This window comes from Rattus rattus, chromosome 17 (assembly GCF_011064425.1).
Source record: "Rattus rattus isolate New Zealand chromosome 17, Rrattus_CSIRO_v1, whole genome shotgun sequence".
Taxonomy (NCBI): domain Eukaryota; kingdom Metazoa; phylum Chordata; class Mammalia; order Rodentia; family Muridae; genus Rattus; species Rattus rattus.
This window is the reverse complement of record NC_046170.1, coordinates 15,182,610-15,209,308: the sequence shown is the minus strand read 5'-3', so window position 1 is coordinate 15,209,308 and position 26,699 is coordinate 15,182,610. Positions and strand designations below refer to the sequence as shown.

The window sequence follows — 26,699 nt, the reverse complement described above, 5'->3', positions numbered from 1 at the left end:
TCTCGTCTCTGGCATTCCAGTGGCAGTTTGTGTAAAGTCCCAGTCCCACAAGGCAGACCAGAACTGTTTTCCACCCCAGCTTCTAGCCACTTTAGGTCCCTCCAGAACCCCGACCCTAAGGAGAGTGTGATGCCCTAGAAACCCATCTACATTTTCCACCCCTTAGGAAACATTGAAGTCCACTGGAAAAGCTGAATCCTTTGCTGACACGTATACAAAAGCATATCACAATGTCTTAGTGTTAAGGTCTCCTGCCAAAAGAGCCCTAGGGTGGAATGGGGTGGGGACAGATCCAGTTCTTCCCTGTGCTCCTACATAAGTCAGCCTACTGCCATAGTTCCTTGATAGCCCAGGCCCTGCCCCCTTCCGCACCGATTGGCGGTTCGGGTTCTGGGGGCGGAGCATTCTCAGGGATTTAGCTAGACCAGAGAAAGCTGCGGAAGCAGCGTCGCCGGAACCATGGGCACCGGATCGCTTGCCCCTGGTGTCCGTGCTGGTGGCGGGAACACTGGGTGGCTCTGGATGAGCTCCTGCAACTTAGGTTTGCCAGTCCTGTCTATTTCTTTTCTTATTTGGTTGTTACTGGCTGCGCCTGGCGCTCAGGCCGCGGGTTACAAGGTGAGCTGGGGCCAGTGGGCGGAAATATCTTTGGGCAGAGTTGAACTAGAGGTGTGGGTGACACTGATCCGTAGGAGACTGCTGTTGATCTGACGGTGTGGACTAAGAGCGTGCATTGGTTTTCTGAAAAGGTCTAGCGCGGGAGCCTGAAAACAAGGCTGCACGTGATAATCATGGCCTCCCTGTGACTCCAAGTGGCCTTCTTGGACTTTGCATGCGCTTAACTGTGGTTGGTCGGGTAAAGGATGAGCAGCCACTTGAAAGCGAGACTCTAAGCACAGATTGTGCAAATGGTTTCTCTTATTGGTGACTGCAAACCCCAAGACCCATTTGGGGTGGTTCTGCTGGAAAACCTGTCTTGCAAATCTGACTCCACCACCTGGAAGCGCCTGTTCTTTACTTTCCAGAGTATGGGATTTGAGCTGGGCTGCTCATCGCTAGCCTCACCTTCCTTCAGGACTCTCAGCTTCCTGGCTCCTTCCCGTACGAGTCACTAGCACCATGCCTCAGTGTCCTAGTCTGACAATTAGGGCTAATATAGCCCCACATCTCAGGGTGGTTGCCTGCTGTCTGCAACCCCAGCTAAAATTATCATCCTAAAGTTTGTGGTCTGTGGGGTTCGTGTAAAGTGGGAATTGCATCTGTAGAGTAATGGACACTGTACTCTTGTGTGCCCTTCTGGGACAGATTATAGCTTTCTGACCTCTCTGGATCACTCCAAAATTAAGGCCTGTGCTTGTACCGTCTCACTGCCTGCTTTGTGATAGTGGAAATCAAACCTATGGTTTGAACATGCTAGGCAAGGGTTCTACCACAGAGCCCCCAACCTGCCTGCCTCTAAGACTCTAGGTTACTGACAGGAGATGTGTATATTTTGGGGGTCTCTGCAGACATGTCCCACCACGAAGCCAGGCATGCTCAACGTGCACCTGCTGCCTCACACACACGATGATGTGGGCTGGCTGAAGACGGTGGACCAATACTACTACGGCAGTGAGTAGAGAGTTGGGTGCCCCTCTAATTTTCTCACGGGCTTGCCCACTGGGGTGGGAAAGATGAGTTTTCTGGACGCTATCACTGTGTATCTTATAGTGGACCCTCACTTGCTGACCTTCATGCCCATAGTCATGAGTGATGTCCAGCATGCATCTGTTCAGTACATCCTAGACTCAGTGATTTACTCTCTACTGAACGATCCCACCCGTCGCTTCATTTACGTGGAAATGGCTTTCTTCTCCCGTTGGTGGAAGCAGCAGACCAATGTAACGCAGGACGCTGTACGGAACCTGGTGCGCCAGGGTGAGTCTGCCCCAGGAAGTGGAAAGAGACAACCCAGCCTAGCTTGTACTTCTGCAAAACTGATCACTCAGATTATTCATTCATTTACTTATCATTTATTGGGCCAGTGTCTAATTATATAGCCCTTCCTGGCCTGGAATTTGATATTAGATTGGGCTGGTCTTGAACTTGTGGAAATCGTCCTTCCTCCCTGCTTCCCTCGAGGTAGAATGGAAGACTTGGACAGCCAGGCATCTCAGAGATTTTTATCATATCATGGTGTGTACACACTGTACCCACAGTTGCACCTGCTTACACTCTGTCTTCATCTAGAGAGCCCTGTCTCACAAGGTCCCACCTCCAGTGGCTCCACAGGGAAGTTAGCCATGCAGATCCAAGCACAGTGGTTTGGAAACTCCCCTTCTCTTCAGGCTTTGGTATACAGTATGGTCTGTTTTCCTATCCTTGCCCATGATGGTCCCACTTCTAACAGCTACCCTTCTCTCCCTGCCTTATTTGAACAGGGCGCCTGGAGTTTGTCAATGGTGGCTGGGTAATGAATGATGAGGCAGCCACTCACTATGGTGCTATTGTGGACCAGATGACACTTGGGCTACGCTTCCTGCAGGACACATTTGGTAGTGATGGACTTCCCCGTGTGGCCTGGCACATTGACCCTTTTGGCCATTCTCGAGAACAGGCCTCCCTGTTTGCCCAGGTGCCAGCCTCCCTGTTCTCTTTTGGATCTGCCCTTAACTTATGCTGACTCTGCATTTAGCTGTTCAAACCCTGTCCTTCTCTAGTAGTCCCTGGGACTAGATCATGGCTTGCCGAGACACCATCTTTTGGGTGAGATTGAGTCTTGGGAGTTGCATTCAAGCCCTGCCTGGTCTATGTCCCAGGGTACCACAGGTTTAAACTGCTTTGTTGTTCCCATCCATTGACCAGGCCTGCTTGGGCTGGGGCAGCTCTCTAAACCAGTGACTAGTAGAGATACCTTCCTTTAAAAACAGCTTCATGTCTGTGCTGACCTCACCCACCCACCTCAGACTGTAGAGAATTTGGCTTTGATATAACTAGGGAGGTGGAAGTGGGTTATGATTTAACAGTTGCTTCTTCTTTGCTAATCCTTCTCAACCTTGGAAATAAACATTCAGGCTTTGTGTGACCTGTGCCTGTAATGCCAGCAGCTGGGAGGACTGTGAGCTAGAGGTCAGCATGGTCTACACAGGCCCTGTCTCAATAAAAACAAAAAAACAAAAACAAAAATACTAGGGCTGGGGCTGGAGAGATGGCTCATTCGTTAAGAGCACTGACTGCTCTTCCAGAGGTCCTGAGTTCAATTCCCAGAAACCACAGCCATCTGTAATGAGATCTGATGCCCTCTTCTGGTGTGTCTGAAGACAGCTACAGTGTACTCACATACATAAAATAAACAATTAAAAAAATCTAGCTTTAGAAAATTATAATTTTATATATATATATATATATATATATATATATATATATATATATATGGGTATTTTGCCTGCATATATGTCTGTGTACCATATGTGTGCAGTGCCCACAAAGGAAGATTATAGGATCTCCTAGAACTGAAGTATGGTTGTGAGTCACCATATGGATGCTTGGTATTGAACCCTGGTCCTCTGGAAGAGCAGATAATGATCTTAACCATTGAGCCATCTTCCCAGCCGTGAAAAACATAGTTTAGTCGCGCATACCTTCTCTTCATGGTCTTTCCCAACTACATTCCTTCACTCCATCCTCTCTGCCCTATCAGATGGGTTTTGATGGCTTCTTCCTCGGGCGCATTGACTACCAAGATAAATTTAACCGGAAGAGAAAGCTGAAGATGGAGGAACTCTGGAGGGCTAGCGCCAGCTTGAAGCCCCCCGCTGCTGACCTCTTTACTGGTGAGTGGGTGGGAGAGCAAGTCATACAAGATCTCAAGCTCAGAAGGGTCTGCTGTGATGTTGTTGATGCGCTGTGATCATCTTAGGATTTTTCATGGTTTTTGAACAGGGCTCTGTGTGTTCCTTCTGTACCAGCCTTTTTGAATTTCGAAGTCTATCCTGGGTGGGATGTGACAGCCCTGGCCCCAGGACAGGTCTGGGGTGCTGAGTCTGTTTTTGTCTACAGGTGTGCTCCCCAATAATTACAACCCTCCAAAAGACCTGTGCTGGGATGTGCTGTGTACAGACCCTCCCGTGGTGGACGATCCCACAAGCCCTGAGTTTAATGCCAATAAGTTGGTCGATTACTTCCTGAATCTCGCCTCTTCCCAGGTAACATATACCCAGATCACAGCCCAGAGTATGCAGGGACAGGCATCTAGCTTTTCCCAAAGCCCAGGGGAATGTCTCCAAGGGACATGAAGGACTGGAGAGACAGCTCAGTACTTAAGAGCACTTGCTGCTCAAATATCAGGGTCAGAGTTCAGAGCCCAGCATCCACATAATAATTTAGTCATTCTTTTTTTTTTTTTTTTCTTTTTCTTTTTTTTCGAGCTGGGGACCAAACCCAGGGCCTTGCGCTTGCTAGGGCAAGTGCTCTACCACTGAGCTAAATCCCAACCCCTAATTTAGTCATTTTAACCACATGCTCCTGAGTGGGAATTATCTAGAGGCTCCAAGGGATGTAGAGACAGGAGGGTCATTGGGACTTCTGGATTTCTCTGGAAGAAAATGCAAGTCTCAGGTTCAAGGAGAGAATCTGCCCAAAGGAGTAGGCAGAGAATGGTAGGACAGCACCTGGGACTCTCTTCTGATTTGTGCAAGTGTATAGACAAAAACATCTCTTACAAATGTGTAAATACACAGAACACACACACACACACACACACACACACACACACACACACACACACACACCTGAAAAAAAGATAGTGTGATAGTGTGGCCAGCTATACCGGTGTATTTTAATCCTAGTACCTGGGGGTGGGGGTTGGGGAAAAGGCAATTAGATCTCTGTGAGCTGGAAGCCAGTCAAGGACTACATAGTCTCAAAAACAAAACAAATAAACCAAGGAAGTTGGCCAGTGAGACGGCTCAGTGGATAAAGGTGCTTGCAGCCAAACTTGACAGCTTGAGTTCAATTTCCAGAAGCCACTTGGTGGAGTGAGAGCACTGACTCCTGAGTTGTTCTCCAGCCTCCAAGCTGGTGCATGCATACCGTGTCCCCTCCCCTCATAAATAAACACTTAAAAGGAGGAAGAGGAGGAGGAAGAAGAGGAGGAAGAGGAAGAGGAGGAAGAGGAGGAGGAGGAGGAGGAAGAGGAGGAAAATGACGAGAGAGGATGCTCAGTGCTTTGTAACCTCGTCTGAGTGAAGGGCCCTGGAGGACTTCAGCAACTACTGGCTGTTTTGTTGCTTTCAGACAAAGTCTTACGTAACCCAAGCTGGCTTTGAACTTCTGCTCCTCAGTCCTCCATTTTCTGAGTGCTGGGAAGGTTGAGTCCCGCCATTCCTGGGACTCAAACCCAAGCCTTGTTATATGCACTCTTACTGACTGAGCAGTATCCCCATACATGTGTGTGTGTGTGTGTGTGTGTGTGTGTGTGTGTGTGTGTGTGTGTGTGTGGTGTTTGTTTGCTTGTATTGGGGATCTAACCTGAGGTCTTGAGCATGCTAGTTTAGTACTCTCACACTGAACTCCATCCTTAGGCCCCCACATTTGGCACAGGGACAGTCCAGGACACTCTGGCCTGAGAGTTACCTTTTTATCTACAGAAAAAGTTTTACCGAACCAACCACACCGTGATGACCATGGGCTCAGACTTCCAGTATGAGAATGCCAACATGTGGTTCAAAAACATGGACAAGCTTATCCGCCTGGTCAACGAGCAGGTCAGCGTGTCTCCCGTGTGTGTTAATCAGCTTTCTGTCACTACCGTCAATGCCTGAGATGGTCGAGTGACTCTGGGAAAATAGTCCAGCATAATGGTGCACCCTAGTGTTCGGGATGCCGAAGATTGCTTTGAATTGAAAGCCAGCCTGGGACAAATGGGGACACACTGATACACACACACATACCCTCATGCACACACACGAATGCATACACGCATACACACATACATACACACAGGCACACACAGATACACACACGAACACACAGATTCACATGCGCACACACAGAATACCCTGTTTTAAAAGGAAACCAAGATAAAGAAAGTTATTTTTAGTTTTTTTTGTTTTTGTTTTTGTTTTTGATTTTTGAGACAGGGTTTCCCATGTAACCCTGGCTTGTCCTGGAACTTGATCTGTAGACCAGGCTTGCCTTGAACTCATGGATCTGCCTGCTTCTGTCTCCTGAGTGCTGGGACTAAAGATGTGTGCCACCACACCCAGCATAGTTTTTTTTTTTTTAATTTATTTAGTGTATATAAGTACACTGTTGCTGTCTTCAGACACACTGGAAGAGGGCATCAGATCTCATTACAGATGGTTGTGAGCCACCATGTAGTTGCTGGGATTTGAACTCAGGACCTCTGGAAGAGCAGTCAGTGCTCTTAACCACTGAGCCATCTCTCCAGTCCCCCAGCATAGTTTTAGTTTCCTACACTGTGGGTGTCGGCCCAGGTGCACATCTGTGCCTGTACATAGAGGCCAGAGGAGGGTGTTTAGTGTTTTGCTCTATTGATCTCTGTCTTATTCCCCTGAGGGTTGAGCCTGCAGCTAAGCTGGCAGTCAACAAACCTGCACTGTAGTAGCCTCAAACTCAGTATATAGCTGAGGATAAACCTGAACTCTTCATCTTCCTGTTGTTACTTCCCGAGTGCTGGGACCAAAGGTGCAACCACCAACCACAATGAGTCTCATTCTTACTTCTGCTTTTCTGTTCTTACTTTTCCTGTTCCCTTCCTCCCTTCTCTTCTACTTTCTCCTCTTCCTGCCTCCTCCTGTTTCTTCCCTAGAAAAGGTTATTTAGTTATTTTCTGGGTATGGTAGTCTGTCTGTGCATGTATCTGTGTACCATGTATACGTCTGGTACAGAGTCCAGGAGAGGGAGTCAGAAGCCCTGGAAGGCACAGGTCATTTCCAGCTAAGTGGAGTTACAGGCGTTTGTAAGCTGTCGTGTGGAATCTGGGTTCTCTGAAATCGCACCTGCTGGCTTTAATCCCGATCCACCACTTCTTTCTTAAAAGACAGGCTCTCACTGTGCATTCCTGGCTGGTCCTGAACTCACAGAGATCTGCAGGCTTGGGCCTCCTGAGCGCAGGAATTCAAGTCCTGCCACTGCTGCCGCCACCACCTCCTGCTCCTCCTCCTCCCTTCCTCCTCTTTCTCAGTGTTGGGGATTCACATATGAGTATCATATATGCTTGGCAAGGGTATCACACTTCAGTTCCCTCGTACAGTTTTAAAGACCCTTGTGATTATTCTGGGCTTTCCAGATACTTTCTATTTTAAGACCAGCTGATTAGAAATTTCAGTGCCCTTAAAAATTAAAAAAAAAAGTTCTATAGGTAGGTGTGGTGACACATACCTTTAATCCTAGCTCTTGGGAAGCAGAGAAAAAGTGGTTCTCTGTGAGTTCAAGGTTAGCCTGGTCTACAGAGAGTTCCCGGACACCTGGGGCTACGTAGAGAGACCTTGTCTCCAAACTAAACCAAAACAAAACCAACAAAAAGAAACAAACCAAACAAAAATCAAACAAACCAAGACCAAACTCAGTTTTGTTTCATGTGTGCGTTTGCCTGCGCGTGTGTCTCTGTACCATATGTGTGTGCCTCAGAGGGCAGAAGTGGGAGTCAGGTTCCCTGGAACTGGGGTCGTAGACAGTTGTAAGCTTCTTTGTAGCTGCTGCAAATGGAACCCAGGTCTTCTGTAAGAGTAGTAAGAGCTCTTGACTGCTGAGCCGTCTCCAGCCCACTCCAAGTCTCTTTGGCTACCTCACTAATGTAGTCACAGATTCTGTGGGATCAGACTACGGACGTCTTTGGTTGGTCATCAGACCCATCAGACATGAAATCGTGAGGGCGTGTCCTCTCAGATGGCCTGCCGTTCTGGTTTCGTCACTATTCCTCATCTATACAGAAGCTTGTGTGCCTTCTTCTATCTTAGCTGAACATCCCTGTCTATCGGTGTGTTCTCAGCACCATGCAGTCCCCCCCACCATCATTGCGCACCCCTCCCTGGTCTGCCTCACCAAAACAGCTCTCAGTGACTCCTCAGGACTTCCCAGATCCCTGCGTCCTAGAGAGCCTCTGGTACCTTGACCATTTACTTCCTGTAAACACCATGCCCCAGGCCTGCTTGCTACTTGCTGGGGATGGTCTTGGACTTTGCTAGGCTTGTGCCCCTGGAAGGGTGGGATTAGACAGGTGCTGGAGGGTCATTCAGGCCTTGTGCAAGCCTAGGCAAGCGTGTACCGACGGAGCCACACACACCAATCTCTCCCTGTTTTAAAAAATAAAGCTGCCCAAACCTGTAGTTCCAGCTACAAGGGAGACTGAGGCAGGGGGATCAAAAATTCGAGGTCAGCTGGGACAGCTGGGTAATACAGGGAGACTGCCTCAATCAAAACACGTAAGAAAGAAAAGAAAAAGTTGTGTGAGATTATAGGATTATTCCTGAAATCCCTTTTTTTTTTAAAAAAAGATTTATTCATTTATTATATATAAGTACACTGTAGCTGTCTTCAGACACACCAGAAGAGGGCATTGGATCTCTTTACAGATGGTTGTGAGCCACCATGTGGTTGGTGGGAATTGAACTCAGGACCTCTGGAAGAGCAGTCGGGTGCTCTTAATCACTGAGCCATCTCTCCAGCCCCTCCTGAAATCCTTTTAAGTGCAACAGTGTTTGGTCTTGGCCAGGATATACTTCCATTTTGATCATTGTTTTGCACTCAAAAAGTGTATTTAGGGGCTGGAAAAATGGTGAAGTGGCTAAGAGGACTGGCTGCCCTTTCAGAGGACCCACATGGTGGTTCAGAGCCATTTGTAACTCCAGTCCCATGGCTTCTGACATTCTTTTCTGGTCTTTGTGGCACCAGGCAGGTAAAAACATCTGTATACATTAAGTAAACAAATAGATCTAAAAACAACAACAACGAAAACACCACCACCACCACCCCCACCACCACCACCACCACCACCACCACCACCACCACCACCACCACCAGAGAGGACCGGACCTATTGCATTCCTGTGGGCCCTGGGAAGGGAAGGTACAGAGCCCCAGGCTCACACACACCTTCCTCCAGCAGCAGGCAAACGGGAGCAAGGTCCACGTGCTCTACTCCACCCCTTCGTGTTACCTCTGGGAGCTGAACAAGGCCAATCTCACCTGGTACTTGGGACGGGGGACGGGGGTTGGGGTGGGGTTGGCATGCTCCCTGGTTTGTGACTGCTCTCAATGTCTCCGTGCAGGACAGTGAAGGAGGACGACTTCTTTCCTTATGCTGATGGCCCCCACATGTTCTGGACTGGCTATTTCTCCAGTAGGCCAGCCCTCAAGCGCTATGAGCGCCTCAGCTACAACTTCCTGCAGGTGGGTGAGCATGTGGGGATCCCAGCAGCCCAGAGGAGCTGCTACCCAACAGGTTTCTTCCTCCTCAGGTGTGCAACCAGCTGGAAGCACTGGTGGGTCCCGAGGCCAAAGTGGGACCCTACGGCTCAGGAGACAGTGCACCCCTCAGTAAGTGTCATCTGTTGACCATGGGTTGAATGGGGCGGATGAGGGTAGGATTGAAGTTAGAACCTTGTTGGCCCGCACCGGACCCTTTGCCTGTGTTTGCGTGATGATAGGGCCCAGAATTCTGTGGAAGATGGCATCCAACTTATGTTCTGTTGGCAGATGAGGCAATGGCGGTGCTGCAGCACCACGATGCTGTCACTGGTACTGCAAGGCAGAATGTTGTCAATGACTACGCGAAGCAGCTGGCGGCAGGCTGGGGACCCTGTGAGGTTTGAGGGGCAGGGCGCTGAACCAGGAAGGGGCGTGTCCATAGTGATGGGTGGTCTTCAAAGCTCTTGTAGGGGCGGGGAGAAGGCGGGGACTGTAAGGAGGGGGCCATTCTTGGGAAAGAAGGGTGGAGCTTATGGGAACCGGGCCAGGTATAGGTAGGAGAGGTGGAGCCTTGTTAGGGGCACGACCAGGCTCCCTGGGGTGCAGACCTTGGGGCAGGTTTTTTGGTGATCCTCGCCAGGTTCTCGTGAGCAACGCTCTGGCACGACTCAGCCTTTACAAACAGAACTTCTCATTCTGTCGGGAGGTCAACATCAGTATCTGCCCAGCCAGCCAGACGTCAGAGCACGTGAGTCAGGGCTGGGAGGCAAGTGGGATGGGACCCCAGAAGTCGACGTCTGTAGGGAAAAGGATGGAGTGGTTGCGTAATTTTGGGGGGGACCATTCTGGGTGCAGGCACGCTGGAACAGAATAGTTCATCACAAGGGGCAAGGCGTGTCCTGGAAGGTCAGGACCGTGTGGGAAGTGCTCTCCTAGGTGGGTGGTTTTGGAGGCCTGCTGTGACTGTGCTTTTTCTGCCACAGTTCCGGGTAATTATTTACAACCCCGTGGGGCGGAAGGTGGATCTGATGGTTCGGCTGCCGGTCAGTGAAGGCATCTTCCTTGTGAAGGACCCTAACTATAGGAGAATTTCCAGTAATGTGAGCCTGCACAATGAATTCTCCCTTCCCCAATGCATTTCTCCCACATCTTGAAGATATCTTCCCGAGTTTCTTCTTCCTGTGTATTCTTCCACCCGTTCCTTAATAGCTGCCTCCTGAGGAATAGCTCCTTCTCACAAGAAACAACCCTTGTAAATGTCCCCCTTGGAATTTCCCTCACTCACCCTCCTTCCCTCCCTCCTTCCCTTCCTTTCTCCCCCATGTCCCCCCTGCTCCCTCCTCTTTCACCCTTCAGATAGGTTTTCACTGTGTAGCCCAGGCTGGCCTCTGGTTTATGATCTTCCTACCTTAACCCTCTGAGTGTTAAGATGCAGGTTTGGGTCACCTCACTGTTTCCCCAGCAAATTTTCTGTTTATGGGTAGCTCCTTTTCCCCAGGAGTTCTCCTTTCCTGAACCTCTAACCTCATCTCTTTCTCTGCTTCTTCTTTGCTCCTAACTCCTACCTAGTGTCTGTATATAACTCCACCTTCCTCCTCTTCTTTTTCTTCCCCTTCCTCTTTCTGTTTGCCTTCTTCCTCTTTCTTCTGCCTTGAACTAAGTATGGAATATGCTAGGCAAATGCTCTTCCTCCCTCTTTCCCCCATCACACCCAGGTTTCTTCTTCTCTCTATTCCTTGCCCTCACAGGGTGATGCTTGCCCACATGACTTGTTTTCTAAATGCCTTCCTGACTAGCATTCTCTTACTCAAGGTGGTGATGGTTCCCAGTGCTTATAGTAAGACGTATCAATGGGAGCTGCTGTTCCCAGCCTCAGTGCCTGCCCTGGGCTTCAGCATCTACTCTGTGAACAAAATGAGTGGCCATAACCATCAGGCCCACAACCTAACGGCCAGGCCCAAGAAATCCAAGTCCCGTGTCTTAGTCATTGAAAATAAGGTGAGACTCCTCTTGGATCCCCTTCCTTGCCTCCGTGACAAATTTAAAGTGTTATAAAATGACTTGGATTGTGGCTTATGTTTATCCATCCTGATGTGTTCTTTAGTGAGGAGGGTGACCTTTGAGCCTCAGTTTTCTTTCTGGAGCAGTTGTGTAAACTAGTGTAGCCATGAGATTGATACAGTCAGGCAGACAGGTGTTGAAGGGTCAGGAAAAGGCTTCTTTGGTAAGGAGACAGTTGAAGGTTGGGATTATACAGCAGTGAGAGAGCTCTTGTCTAGCATCTGTGAGGCCCTGTGTTCATTTCCAGCCCCTCAAAAACCAGATCAATCGAGAGCTAGTGCCTTAGTTAGGGTTTTTATTGCTTTGTTGAAATACTGTGACCAAGTTTGGAAGAAAAGGGTTTATTTTGCTTACACTTCCAGGTAACAGTCCTTTGCTGAGGGAAATCAGGACAGGAACTCAAGCAGGGCAGGATCCTTGAGGCAGCAGCTGATGCAGAGGCCATGAAGGAGTGCTGATTACTGATTTGCTCTTCGCGGCTTGCTCAGCCTGCCTTCTTGGCCCAGGAGTGGCCCCGCCCACATTGGGCTGGGCCTTGTCCCGTCAATCACTAATTTAGAAAAAACGTTCTTCAGGCTTGCTTGTAGCCCTTCTATCTTATAGATGTGTTTTCTCAATTGAGGTTCCCTCCTGTCAGATGACTGTAGCTTTGTGTCAAGTTGGCATAAAAACTACCCAGCACAACTGGAGAGATGGCTCAGCTGGAGAGATGGCTCAGTGGTTAAGAGCTCTCTGCCCTTACAGAGAACTCAAGTTTGGTTCCAAGTGACTAGGTCCAGCAACTCACAACCAACTGCCTGTAACTCTAGGTCTAGGGGAACACAGTACCTGTGGCCTTGCAGGCACCTGCAATCATGAACACATACCTGCGCACACACGTGCACATGCACACACATGCATGCACATGCACACACACACACACACACACACACACACACACACACACACACGCACATGTGCATAAAATTAAAAGTTAATTTTAAAAAAGAAAATCCTGATCAGGACAGCCAGAGCTACATAGTGAGACCCTGCCTCAAAAAACCAAACAATCAAAAGATAAAAAAGAAAAAACCCCAAAACTGAGGTAAGTGAAGACAAGCAGATTGCTCTGCGACTTGGCAGATTGCCTTTGTACGCTCCTTTTTTCCTAAAATATACTAAAATTGTATCAGGCAATGTGGACCTTGGTATGGTATGTTGTGTCTATAATCCTGATACTTTGAAGGCAGAGTTAGGATTGGTGGGGCTTGCTGGCCCAGGTTCATTGAGAAACTCTGTCCCAAAAATACAAGGTGAACAGCCTGGTCTTTGTAGTGAGTTCAGGCTAGCCAGAGCTACATGACGTAAACCTGGCTCAAAAAAAAATAAAAATAACAGGGCCTGGAGAGATGACTCGGTGGCCAAGAACACTCGCTGCTTTTTTGAGAGGACCCAGGTTCAATTTCCAGCACTGACTTGGGAGCTCACAACTGTTCGTGACTCTTGTTCCAGGAGATCCAACACCTCACACAGACATACAAGTAGGCAAAACAGCAGTGCACATAAAATAAAAATAAATCATTAAAAAAAGCGTGGTAGTGAACCATTGATGCCTCACCATCTTTAGCCTCTGCTGTCTGCATGCACATGAATGAACACACACAAACAGATACGCATGTGGACATCCCACCACACACGTCTCTGTGACGACACTTCTGTAAAGATGAATAATGTCCGAGCAAGTCTCATAAGTGTTCACTGTTACTCTTCATCTTTTCTTTAGATTCTAAAAGAAATAAAAATATTTTTGGGGTGGTGGGATGGGGAGTACGGGGTCTCACAGAGCCCAGGCTGGCCTTGAACTTGGTGCATAGCATAAAATAACCCTGAATGCCCACTCTTCTTGAGTGTTGGATAATATGTGTAGATCTGTACGGTGCCCAGGCTAATCCAGGTCATGACACATGCTAAACCAGTGCTCTGACATCTGAGCCACTTGTCGCAACTTGAGACTCTTGTCTGTGCTCCTCTGAAGGCCTTATGGGTTCCGGCATTTGGCTCATGGATGATATATTGGTCAAGCTCTGGAGCAGATGAAGGGTGTGATCAACTCAGGATACCACATTGGCCTTCACTGCTGTGGGTGGACTTGTTAATATAGAAGTGCGGGTTTCTTTCTGCAAAGGGCTGTTCGTCCCAGAGGGCCTGGTGTTTAGAGAGATGGTCAGGTAGAGGCCAAAGTTGATGGAAGCAGCAGTCACAGTTGTGTTTACTGACGGGGCCAGGTACAGCAGTGGGTGAGATGAGGGAAGATGACTCCAGGAAGGACTGGAGGAGATGCTTGTTTACATCTGTGTTCCATTTCCCCCACAGTACATACGGGCCACATTTGACTCTGACACAGGGTTATTGAGGAAGATTGAAAACCTGGAACAGAACATTTCGCTCCCTGTGAGACAAGGCTTCTTTTGGTGAGGAAGGGCTGCTATGTCAGAGCAGGCTGCACAGAACTGGGCTGGGGTGCCTGGAGCTGAGGTCTCTCTCCTTGATGCTCACTGGTTCTGGTTGCAGGTACAATGCCAGCGCTGGTGATGAGGAGAGTCCTCAGGCCTCTGGTGCCTACATCTTCAGACCCAGTCATCGTAAACCACTGCCTGTGAGCCACTGGGCTCAGGTCACTTTGGTGAAGGTCTGTGGCCAGAAGCCATGAGTGGGTTGGAGTGGTAATGGGAACTCTGGGAATGGGATGTGCCTCATGTAAGGTGTGGGTGGGAACAATTCCACCCTCTTCATTATTATTATTAGGTTAAAGGACAGTGAGTTGGTGGGACTCTACTACATGGGTCCCTAGGATAGAATGCAGGTCATCAGGCTTGGCAGCAAGCACCTTTACTCACTGATCCATCTCTCTGGTCCCAAAGATGTTTTTTTTTTTTTTCTTTTTTTTTTTTTCAGAGCTGGGGACCCAACTTTGAGGCCTTGCGCTTTGCTAGGGCAAGCGCTCTACCACCTGAGCTAAATCCCAACCCCCTAAGTTGGGGTTTTACTCTGTAGCTCAGCCTGGCCTCCCACCTCTTGATCTTGCCTCGGCCCCTGGAGTACCAGGGTGACAAGAGTGCGTCAGTCTGCCTGGCTTTATTTACTCTTCCTTTACATGTGGGAGTAGACTCCAGGCTCCCCCTGCTGATGGATGGAAGGCACTTGTATAAAGGGCTCTGTCAACATGTTCAGATCCATCCCTAGCTTTGGAAATTGGAGGTGAAGCGGGTAGCTAAGTGTCACTGCTGGGAGTTCACCAAGATCTGGGAAGTGCGTTTATGTCTTGGGATGTAGTTTAGGTCACTTGCCTGTGAATAAAGGCCTGAGTTCTATCCAGGTCCACACTAGCACAAAGAGGGCTTATGACAACAGCACTTGGGTAGCTGAGGCAGGAGTATCTCAGGTTTGAGGCCAGCCTAGGCTATGTAGTGGGTCTCCTCCTCTCTCTCTCTCTCTCTCTCTCTCTCTCTCTCTCTCTCTCTCTCTCACACACACACACACACACACACACACACACACACACACACACACACACACGTTACTTACCTACCTGGCCAAGGTCATCTGATAATGGCCATGAAGAATTAAATCAGGTCAGGTTGGAGGGCCACAAAGCAACTGAGGATGTGACAATTTTATTGAGAGCTATCAGACTTTTTATACTTTTTTTTTTTTTTTTTAAAGATTTATTTATTTATTATATGGGCACACTGTAGCTGTCTTCAGACTCACCAGAAGAGGGCATCAGATCTCTTTACAGATGGTTGAGCCACCATGTGGTTGCTGGGAATTGAACTCAGGACCTCTGAAGAGTAGTCGGGTGCTCTTAACACTGAGCCATCTCTCCAGCCCCTCGACTTTTTATACTTTTATCAGAAACAGAATATAGTGGTGATTGCCAGGATCAATACAGTTGTAGTTAAGATGCGATGTTTGCAAGCTATACATGGTATACAAGATTAATGTCTAATTAATGTCTTGTCAAGCTTTCATGCTTCCTTGACTAAGGGAACATACAGAAAAACACAAAGAGGTCTGAATACTTCACCGCCTGAGGGAGTACATCAGTCCCTCAGGACCTGGAGGGCACATTGTGCCCCTGGAGCCACTGTAACCTGAAAAAACCTATGTTGCCACCAGGTCTCCATGGTTCCCTGCAACTATGCACACATGTGCAGGTGCTTATAAACCATTTCTGTGTGGGTGGATTTTTTAATTCACAATTCTTAATTCATTCTCAAGTGGTCCCCTAATGATTTTCTGATGTTTCCTCCTAGGGTGGGAAAGGAGTGGATGCAGGCTTCTGAGGCTCATTGACTAAGCCAGCTCAGTCAGTCAGCAGGGTCTCAGGTGAGGGAGTGAGGACTGAAAAGGGAGAAAAACAATTAGACAAAATTATAACAGGACTCCAGCCCGTAGGCTGAAGCAGCTTTATTCTTCCCTAGTCTGCTTTTTTTTTTTTTTTTTTAAGATTTATTCATTTATTATATATAAGTACACTGTAGCTGTCTTCAGATACACCAGAAGAGGGCATCAGATCTCTTTACAGATGGTTGTGAGCCACCATATGGTTGCTGGGAATTGAACTCAGGGACCTCTGGAAGAGCAGTCGCTTAACCACTGAGCCATCTCTCCAGTCCCCTAGTCTGCTATTATATCATTTTTTTTTTCTTTTTTTTTGAGCTGGGGATCAACCCAGGGCCTTGCGCTTCCTAGGCAAGGACTGAGCCCCCCAACCCCCTATTATATCATTCTAGTACATCCAGAAACCATGGTCAGTTCTTAGATCAAAGACAAAGTCATCAAGTGAAGTAATAGACAAGAGGACGTCAGATAGTGATTAAGTAAAGCAGTAAACAAAGCCCTGTGGTCACTGTTTCTGACGTTCTTATCTGAGCCTACGTCTGTGTCCGAGCCCAGGGACAAACGCCAAATTCCTAAGAGTGCCACCAAGCCTGTCAGCAGCACACGTTTGATGTGACTCCCCTTTAGGCTAATGTACTTACTGTATTGGAATATGGTCTGGCCTTTTGTAAAGGCGTTATCTGAATTAACCATGCTCACAACAAGATAAAACTCTTCTTCTGGGCCATGCATGGTGTCGTATGCCTTTAGTCCCAGCACCAAAAGGCAGAGGTAGGTGTATCTGAGTGTGAGGTCAGCCAAAAAGACATAGTGAGACCCCCCATCTCAAAACCAAACCAAACCAAAAAACCCCCGCAGTATCACAACAACCAAAACAACCAGCCAACCAGCCAACCAAACAAACAAAATACACTTTGTAACAGAATGTCTGGCTGGGCGTCCAGGAGAGGTGGAGGTGTCACGGGTGCCACCATTTCTTCTTCCTGCTCTTGTCCCCTCTAACGTCTTTAATGTTCAGTTCCTCTCCCGGTCCGATAGACACACCCAGGCTCCAACCCCAGCATCTGTGTTTGAGCCAATGAGAGGGAAACACTGCTCATACGACCTTGATCGTTCGCATGGGGCAGATTGTGGCCATCCAGTTCCTGACAGGCACAGAAAGACTAGACACTTGGAGCTAGAGCCGTAGTCTAAGGAGGGAAGCTGGGCCGTGGTGGATATCAAGTATGTATGGGTACAGTCAAAGGCCGTGCGGCCTATGGGGCATGGCACACACACCTGCCATCCCAGCAGGGAGGTGGAGACGGCACAATCGAGTCCGGGATAGTTTTCAGGTTTGACTACCTACATAGTTGGAGGTTAGCCTGAGGTGCTTGAGACACTAAAAATAAAATAAAATAAGATAATTATGCGGAACAACCAGGCTCTGGACTCCAGAAGCAAGGGTGGGGGAGTTGGGGTGGGAGGGAGGAGATGGTGAGGAGGGGAAGGTGCTTCCCACCAAGGCTGACCACCTGTGTTCAGTCTCTAGAGTGCATGTGGTAGAGAGAACCAGTTCCTGCAAGTTGTCCTTTGGTCTCCCCACGTATTCTACATACAACACAACAAAACAAAATGAAAGTCGTGAGAACATCCCATCGAGTCAGTCTGAGGTGGGGATTGCCTTTATGTAGCATTTTCAACATGGCTGACACCAGCCCCCTGTGTGCTCACAGACAAACTTGGTGCAGGAGGTACACCAGAATTTTTCAGCCTGGTGTTCCCAAGTGATTCGCCTGTATAAAGGACAGCGTCATTTGGAGCTGGAGTGGACGGTGGGACCAATCCCAGTGAAGTAAGTGTTGCAAACCTCTCTGTGGTGGGGAGCAAGCCCGAGGGGTGACGAGGAGGCACTCACAGGGTTACTCTTCCGTTGAGTACAGAGATGACTGGGGAAAGGAAGTCATCAGCCGCTTTAACACCCCGATGAGAACCAGGGGACAGTTCTTCACGGACAGCAACGGCCGGGAAATCCTGAAGAGGAGGTGGGAAGAGGGCATTGTGGTGGAGTGTGTGGTGTGTTGGGGATTTGGTGATGGTGTGGCTGAGGGTGAACAGGGAGCAGGGTCCCAGGTCTGATCACATCCCACCTCTTCCCAGGGACGATTTTCGACCCACCTGGACATTAAATCAGACTGAACCAGTGGCTGGAAATTACTACCCTGTCAACACTCGAATTTACATCACGGTACCTGCCCTGCCACTGCCTCAGACTAGGAAGCATCTCCCAGATACCTGAGGCAGGATGGGCTCCCAGTAGGGCCCTATATTGTCAATCACCCTTACACCTAGGACGGGCATATGCAGCTGACCGTGCTGACCGACCGTTCCCAGGGGGGCAGCAGTCTGCTGGATGGCTCATTGGAGCTCATGGTGAGAGGGGAGCCCCGTCCAAGTCAAGTTTCTCCCATAGGACCCACTCAGACCCAGATAAGCTTCAAGGCTGTTGTTGGTACTCATTTCCTGTTTGTGGCCTTGGTCCCACTCTCCTTCCTTTCCCTTCCTTTCTTGTGCTGGGATTAAGGGCCTGCTCAATATGCCTGGTTTTGGAATTACATTTCTAGGTTCCACTTTCCTGCCTCTTTTCTGACCCCTATTCAGGCCTTGACTTATCCCGTGATGATTCTCTTGTTTGGCATGTAATCTTTCTTTGTCCTTGGGCCTCACTTCCGCTGGAGTCTCCCGACAGCCACTGACCCTAGTCCTCACCGTTTACTTGGTCTTTGGTTTCTGTTGGAATTCCTGCAAGCCCATACCCACTTCCTGATCCCAGATCACTTGCTAGCTCCTCACTCCTTGCTGGTCTCTCCTCCTCCCAGGTTCACCGACGGCTGTTGGTAGATGATGAACGCGGGGTGGCGGAACCCTTGCTGGAGACAGATACGGGGGATAAGGTTCGAGGGCGCCACCTTGTGATTTTGAGTTCTGTCAGTGATGCGGCTGCAAGACACCGACTGCTGGCGGAGCAGGAAGTCCTGGCCCCTCAGGTGGTGCTGGCCCACGGGGGTAGCAGTCCCTATCACTCGCAGGCACCAAAAATGCAGGTGAGGGGCAGCGAGGTGGCGGGGGTGGGGGTGGGGAGGGAGAACCCGAGTGACTCTTTCTAAGCCCCTCATTTTCAAGAGTGAGTTCCTTGTCAGTTTAAGCCTTACCCTCCGTAGTGCGCTCCACCCTCACTCCTCAAAGCCCCTCCCCCTTTATTTCCTGCGTGTCAGCCCTGATTGCAAGCCAGGCTCTGACCAATCCCATCTCCTCAACTTAGCCCCTCTTCTTTCCGTAGTTCTCCACACTTCGCCGGGAGCTACCTCCGCAGGTGCATCTGCTCACCCTGGCTCGCTGGGGTCCAAAGATGCTGCTGCTGCGCTTGGAGCACCAGTTCGCTGTGAAAGAAGATTCAAATCGCAACCTGAGCTCTCCGGTGACCTTGAACTTGCAGGTGAGGGGTGTTGAGCCGAGAAACTGACAGGACTCAGACAAGTCAGAACCGGGCTTAACCGGCTCACCTGGGTCCATCCATTCCCTGCAGAACCTGTTCAAGACCTTCACTATCAACTACTTGCAGGAGACCACACTGGCAGCCAACCAGCCCCTATCCAGGGTTTCCAGGCTCAAGTGGATGACAGATACTGGTGAAGACCTGGCAGGCACTCTGCCTGGGGCTGGCAGCAGAGGGTGGGGACAGAGGCTTAGAGTGAGCAAGTGGGTCTAGCAAGCCAGCAATGCACCTGCAATTTGGGGCGTGGGATTTTGTCTCCAGGATGAGTTAATCCCTGTCAATGCCTGGTTTTAGGATGGCATCTGTTGCCTTTGGGATGTGAGAGCAATGGCTAGGACTTTGAGAGGGTTTTGGTCTTCAGGCATAGGGAAGTGGTTTAAAGGTCTGGGTGTGAGAGCCTGGTTAGAGTTGTAAGGTGGGTATGTATGGTTGTGCCAAGGCCTGAGTTCTCTTCTGCCAATCACCAGGTCCCATCTCCTACCCTGCTCCTTCCCGGTTGGACCCTACCTCAATCACACTGCAGCCTATGCAAATCCGTACCTTCCTGGCCTCGGTTCAATGGCAGAGACTCATCTAGGCCTGCCAGGAGGAGGGGCAGGCCTCCCCTTCTCATGCTGGAACCACTCACAAAAATCATTAAAAGACTTCTATTGAGACTCAGGTCATCCAGTGCATTATCTTTGGAGGAGGGGACTGAGAGATCTAGGGAGATCAGCAAACCCTAGCTCAGCTCTGACCCCAGGCCCTTGGTTGGACGTTACCTCCCCTCTGGAATCACATGTTCTTCCCCCCTCACTCATCCCTCCCCTTTCTTCCCACTTCCATTCTTTGTCCACACACACGTGGCCATCTAAGGATAGGCCTGTGCAGGACATGGCGTCAGAGAACCAGTTGCACCCTGGGTCTTTCCTATCCCACCTTTGAGTCAGATCTAGGCAAGGGATGTGGGAGGTTCAGGAGGAGGTGGTGAAACAGAAGCAGCCTTGGGCTCCTCACAGGCAGGGGAAGAGGCCATCACCCCTCTTCCTGTGACATTAGCCCCTAGCTAATACCTCTGAGGCAGATCCTAGTACTCCCTGAGATTCTAATGTGTTCTGATGTCTGTTTAGATAGTGAGTCTGGGAAGATTGCTCTGATTAAGAACTGTGTTCTTCCAGAGGGTTCGAGATTAGCTTCCAGCACTGCATTAGGTGGTTCACCAGCTGTAACGGCAGCCCTCGAGGGATCCTACGAGGGCTTTATGGTCCATGGTCACCTTCACTCTTGTGCACACACCCACACATGAAATGAGAAAAGAACACTTAAAACGTTTTAACCATAGTTTCCCTCCCTCCATTCCTCCCAGCCCCGTCTCCACGCCTCCCCCTCCAGATCCACTCCTCATTTTCCTTTCAGAAAAGGGCAGGCATCCTAGGGATATCCACTAAGCACAGCATAACAAGCTATGATATGCCCAGGCATAAACCCAAGACTATGTGAGGCAACCCAGCAGGAGGAAAAGGTCCCAAGAGAAGATGAGTCAGAGACACCCCCAATCCCACAGTTAGGAGTCCCACAAAACACCAAGCGAACAGCCAAAACACGTAATGCAGAGTTCTACTGTAGACCCATGCGGGGGACGTGGAGTGTAATCCAGCACTCACTGCGTAGTTAGTGAGACCCTGTTTCTCTCTCAAGTAAGTCACTGAATGAATGCAATAAGGACTTGGTATTATAGCTTATGTCTGTAATCCCAACATGAGAGAGTGTGAGTAGGATCCCCACTGTATTAGGGTTCTCTAGAGGAACAGAATTTATCAAATGAATCTATATAGACTTTGTGTGTGTGTACACACACACACACCCTGTCGTCTCTGCCCTCCTAGACTTATATCTGCTGACAGTCCCTGGGGGCAGGGAGGGTCACATGGCAGAACCTGGCAGGGAGAACCAGAGAAGCAGCCTGCTTGGGGACAACTTGCTGTGGTACTGCAAAGTCATCAAATGTAGATCCCAGACACTCCATTCTATCTGGCAGGTACCAGAAGCAAGACCATCTCTCCCCAAAGACCTTTCAAGGTAGGTAGTTGAGACTAGCTCAGAATGCACCGTTTATTCCAGGCTAACCTTCGACGCGGAATTTTCTCCTCATTCTTCTTAGTGCTGGAATGACAGGCAAGCACTCACTTAAAGGCTCACTGTACGCAGGGTGTGCTGGCGCATGCCTTTACTTTTAGCCTCAGGAGGCAGAGGCAGGCTGATCTGTGTAGTGAGACATCTGTCTCAACAAAACAAGACAAAGTCTCACTCCAGAGTCCAGAAGGGGAAGCCAGCTAGGGTAAACTGGAAAGAGAAGCCAGAGTCGTGTGTCTGCTGGGCTGAGCCCTGTTCTCTCATATGACTTGGGGAAATGATTTTCCAGAGGGTTGCAGTAGTGAAGTGGTTCAGGGATCATTTGGAGGTGACTTGGGACAGTCCCCATCGTTCACAGGGTTCTCTATGAATGTGCTTCTCCAGAATTAAAATATTTTTGAAAATTGCGTGTATGTGCACGGGCATGTGTTTGCTCAGGTCCCACAGTGTGCATGTTGGGGTCAGAGGACAGCTGGTAAGGCTCATTTATCTCCACTGTGGACATCAGGGAGCATGTCAGGCTTGTGGGTGTGCACCTTCACCCACCAAACCATCCCCATTGTTGTTCTGAGCCAGGCATCCGAGTACCCTGGGTTGGCCTCAGATTTACTGCATAGCTAGGAGGGACCCTTCCTTCCTGCATCTCATGAGCACTGGAAATGTTTTCAGGTCTTCCAAGACAGGAAGACTGATCGTGGATGGTCAAGGTGGGGAAGGTCATGGATAACATTCCTCTGCTGAGTGGTGCTGGTGTTACAGGCCTTTAATCCAAGTAGTCAGGAGACAGAGGCAAGTGGATCTCTGAGTTTGAGGCCATCCTGGTCTGCAGAGTGAGCTTGGGATGCCAGGGCTACAACAAATTTCCCTTGCTGAGTACAGGTTCCCAGATCACCGTTAGATGCCGTGAAATGCCAAGGCATCTTTGGAGAGCAGCACTTCTTTTTTTTTTTTTTTTTCCGGAGCTGGGGACCGAACCCAGGCGCTCTACCACTGAGCTAAATCCCCAACCCCCCCCAAGGTGTCTTTGGAAGCTGAGAGCATCCTAAGCCATTCAGACTAACTACTCTGTGGAGGTGAGCTGGCTCTGACCAGGCATCACTTCTCAGTACAGCTCCTGTACTGTGTCACATGATGACCACTTTTGTTCCTAGAACTGGATGGCCGTGTGAATGGCATCGAATCCACCTAGAAGCCTGAGGCCAAATCTAGGAAGCTGATGGCATGGGATGTTCAGATTACGTGCTCTGATGGTTACTGCAGGCTCAAACAAGAGAGTCATGTGGGACTGGCGCTGGCTGTCTCACTGTAGATTAGCCCCATTCTCATCTGCTGCAAGTCCAGTATATCTCTCTAGAAACAAAAGTCCATGTCCTTAGTCCTGCATTGCAGGCAGATCACTTTGACAGAAGCTCTTTTTAACTAAAAGAACCTTTGAGACTAGAGATGTATAAAATAAAGGGGCCTCGTTGGAGGACATGTCACTGGGGCTGGCCTCTGACATTTCAGAAGCCCACACCAGGCAGGCCCAGTGCCTCCCTCTTTGGCTTTCAGCTGCTGTTTGATAACACCGTGCCTGCCTGCCACCATGCTCCCCATCAGGACGATACGATCATGGACTCACTCCTCTGAAACAATAAGCAAGAAAATGAAGTGTTTTCTTTTATAAGCTGCCTTGGTCATGATACCTCTTTACACCAGTAGAACAGTGGCTAAGACAGTGCATGGTTAACTTGACAGAATGATGAAGTTGCTCTGAGTCTCTGTAAACACAATGGCATATTTTAGTAGGCCAAAAACGTGGAGCAGGCAATGGTAGTAGGCAAGTTGTTTCAAAATATTTAATGCAAAAAAAAAAAAAATCCAAGACTTATTTATAGATTCTTTTATTTCATAAAATGCTTGGGGCCTGCCCCAGCTGTCTGTCAACAGGGTTCCCCCAAGAGGAGATAAAGTCAGTGAGGAGAAGGAGGGAGTTAGGTCGAAGGGAATCTCACAGCTCTCACTGACTAGCAACCAGGTGTTTCTTTGTTTATACAAGTTTTACAGAACAAAGGCAGACTAATGGTTATCCAAGAAGTACAGATTCTGTTTGATTTTTCACTACATGTCCGGGGTTACAAGTTCATTCACAACTAGAAAATAGAAACAACAGATCTTATTTATTATCAGCCCTATAACTCCAATGTAGAGAATCTAAAGAATGACTCCTCTAGGCTGGAGAGATGGCTCAGTGGCTAAGAGCACTGGCTGCTCTTCCAGAGGTCCTGAGTTCAATTCCCAGCACCTACAGGACAGCTTACAGCTGCTTGGTACTACTCTTGTTCCAGGGTATCTGGCTCCCTCACACATGCAGGCAAAACGCCAATGGATGTTAAAAAGTATATAAATAAAAAAAAGAATGTTTCCTCCAAAGCAAACGTGTTTACTATATGACAGCCTTCTTGTAGGTTGGCAGTGTTTGCAGTTTGAAAGCACTCCAGACAAACAAAAGATATCTGAACCGGTCTTCTTATGGAGAGCGAATATGAATGCCTAACTCCCTTACTATGTCGCGTATTATCTGCGCTATAAAGTAGGAAAAGTCTATTTTAGTCAACTCACTGAGTTCTTTTCCTCTGGAGGTGGGCGTACCCTGTATGACCCCCTATCTTTAAACTACATCTTCAGAGAGATGTAAGCATGTAGTAAAAAGAGGCCTTGACCACCCTGAGCCGATGATACTGTTTGCTCAGGGGCAGAGAATCCATACCTGGAATACTGGCCTCATCTATGAGTTATGTGTTTATCTGTGCTAAGGCTCTCCAGGGCATTCGCAGACTTCCAAATAGGAAGGATTTTAGGATTTTCCTAAAAAAAGACTCAAACATAATCTTCTCAGGAAAGGACACAAAAGGAATCACAATGCAGAAAGTCCCACAGGAGAGCAGCACATAGAGACCAAAACTCTGAAGTGAGAGACAGGAGGACAGTGATGGTAGCATTCAGATCGGCTTTGCTAGAACTGTGCCAAAGCTATGCTGGTTTCATGACTTTCGCTGTTGCCAGAGGATATGGCTGTGCCCATAAAAAGTCCGTGACTTAAAATTCATTTACGTGCAAATGAGTGTAGCGAGCACACACTCGCCAGCACCTGGGAGAGCCCACAATTGAATGAGATGAGGAAATCACTTGAACTCAGGTCTTCTCGAAGAGCTGCAAGCACTTGGTTAGTTTTTGACAACTCAACACCAACTAGAGTTATCTGTGAGGACGGAGCCTTAATTGATGAATCGCCTTCATCAAATTGGCTTATAGGACAATGCTTGATGAATGTGGGAGAGAGGGGCCAGCTTGCTCTGAGTGATGTCACCCCTGACGGGTGGCTCTGGTCTTGTGGTTTGCCCTGGTGCCCCAGACCACCCAGGGGAGTGTGTCAGCAGAGCGACCAAGGCTTGGATTTCAGGTAGAGAACGGATTCGGCATGACAGACAGACACAAACTCGAGGTGTGTGCCGCTGCAAAAAGCTTTACTTCTTGGCACAGATTTAAGCAGTTAGAGCAGGTACATCATAATTGGCAATCATCCAGCTCTTATTCATTATCCCACCAATGTCCCTTGCAAGGAGGAAAGCTGAACGTACGGTCCAGGAAACAGTTCTCAGCCGCAGACAATAGTTTAGAAAACTGCAGTTACACTGCCAGATTATTTGTGGGCACCAGGTATGCATTCATCATTTACCTTTGTTTTAATAAAGTTTAAACATAAATATGGTCCCTCAGATTAGTAAGGAAACTTTTGTAACCATAGTTAACTCTTGATAAGTTTGTTCAACTTGTTGGAACTTATCTATGATCTTTCTAAAAGAATCGTTACTGTTTTGAATCATGCTAAACAAAACTTATCCAAAAAGGGGGAAAGGCTTTTCTGGAACAGTCATGTTGTTAGTAACTGCAATTAATTTCTCTCCTATTTGCTGTGAACTAATGGGTACAGCAGTTGAGTTCATCACAGCCGTTGAGTTCATCAGGATCATGATGGTGTGAGACGTTTCTGTCTCTGAACTCTCAGTTCCTGAGACATCTAAAGGTACATCTTCCCACACTGCTATGTTCTTAAAATCAGATATTGCTGACAGGCTTAAAGTTGCTAAGATCACCAAGGCTAGAACACAGAAGGCACCTCCACCGCAAGCATAGACCCTGGTCATCATCTTTTTGTAGGGAGATGGCCAGGACCTCCAGGAGGCCAAGCCATTCCAGGCATAGGCCTCTGTTCTGGATAGAAACGAAGCACAAGAGCTTCCTGTCGCACAGACTCCACTGGAGTGGGTGTGGCAATTCCCGGTTTTTTGTTTTTAAGACGAAGCTCCAGGATATCTCACCTGACGGTATGGAGGGACTTCAGGATCAGCCTAAAAAGAATAGGGAAGATTAATAGTACAACAATCTTGAGCCCTAACCCTATGGCTGTGAAGATGCAATATTGAATCCAATCCATAGGATTCAAAGCTTTTAAACTTTTAGTAAACGATGCTGCAAGTTTATCCACGTCCCAGGCATCTAACTGTCTCTGACTCATGGCTGTAATCTGTTCCTGTAATTGTTGCATATCATAAGAAATATTTGTATCCTTCCAAACTCCTATCAAATGAGCTTTAGTTCTACTCCAATTCTCTGATTCATTATAAGGTAAAGGAGTCACACAGATATAATGAAAACTAGAGTGACATCTGGTGGCAAGCCTGGTCTTAATAGAATCAACATCTTGTCCTAATTCTAAAATCACCTCTTCTAAGGCATTAATTCTTGTTTCTAATTTTCTGTCAATAAGGTGTTGCTCTGAGAGAGCCACAGAAATATTTCTATGCATTTCATTAACAGAAGTAGCTGTCTGCATCTCTTTAACTAGAGCTGTAGTGGATACGGCAAAGGATGGTAGGATAGCAATCAATGCCAAAATTCCTAAAATTAAGGAGGCCACAAATCTCTTAGGTCTAATTAAGTCATTAATGGTTTCTAAAGCTTGTAATCCAGAATTATCAAACCAAGGATCAGAGCCCAAATCTACTGGCAGCATAACATAAGCAGGTCGATATAAGAAATATTCAAGTTAATAAAAAAAAATTACATCCCCCCCCAAAACAAAACAAAACAAAACAAAACAAAACAAAAACATAAGCAGGTCGTTTTACAATCAACATAACAGCAAATTTTTTTTA

At 48.2% G+C, this 26,699-nt stretch overlaps 1 protein-coding gene across 4 annotated transcripts; it reads left to right on the top strand.

The window, feature by feature from the left end:
- Nucleotides 1–403: 403 nt before the first annotated feature.
- Man2b1 (mannosidase alpha class 2B member 1) lies at nt 404–20,045 on the top strand. Of its 4 annotated transcripts, none has more exons than XM_032887648.1 (24): nt 404–618; nt 1,509–1,611; nt 1,744–1,917; nt 2,421–2,614; nt 3,680–3,812; nt 4,039–4,184; nt 5,628–5,744; nt 9,106–9,191; nt 9,272–9,392; nt 9,461–9,539; nt 9,699–9,808; nt 10,051–10,158; nt 10,394–10,510; nt 11,223–11,408; nt 13,824–13,921; nt 14,022–14,139; nt 17,570–17,688; nt 17,777–17,878; nt 17,994–18,081; nt 18,186–18,266; nt 18,713–18,937; nt 19,174–19,329; nt 19,420–19,522; nt 19,857–20,045. In XM_032887648.1, the coding sequence occupies exons 1-24, from the start codon at nt 460–462 to the stop codon at nt 19,964–19,966; spliced, it is 3,033 nt and encodes a 1,010-aa protein (XP_032743539.1). In that variant the 5' UTR covers nt 404–459; the 3' UTR covers nt 19,967–20,045. The 4 variants fall into 4 exon arrangements, with proteins under 4 accessions (XP_032743539.1, XP_032743538.1, XP_032743537.1 ...); XM_032887647.1 differs by having other exon boundaries at nt 1,711–1,917; nt 9,109–9,191; XM_032887646.1 differs by having other exon boundaries at nt 1,711–1,917.
- Nucleotides 20,046–26,699: the final 6,654 nt, after the last annotated feature.

Bases quoted from the DNA above. Each gene is read 5' to 3' on its own strand.
- Man2b1 (XM_032887646.1), top strand. From the start codon at position 460: ATGGGCACCGGATCGCTTGCCCCTGGTGTCCGTGCTGGTGGCGGGAAC. The intron at 3,813-4,038 runs GTGAGTGGGTGG...TTTTGTCTACAG, and splicing joins CGCTGCTGACCTCTTTACTG to GTGTGCTCCCCAATAATTAC. The intron at 10,159-10,393 runs GTGAGTCAGGGC...TTTCTGCCACAG, and splicing joins CCAGCCAGACGTCAGAGCAC to TTCCGGGTAATTATTTACAA.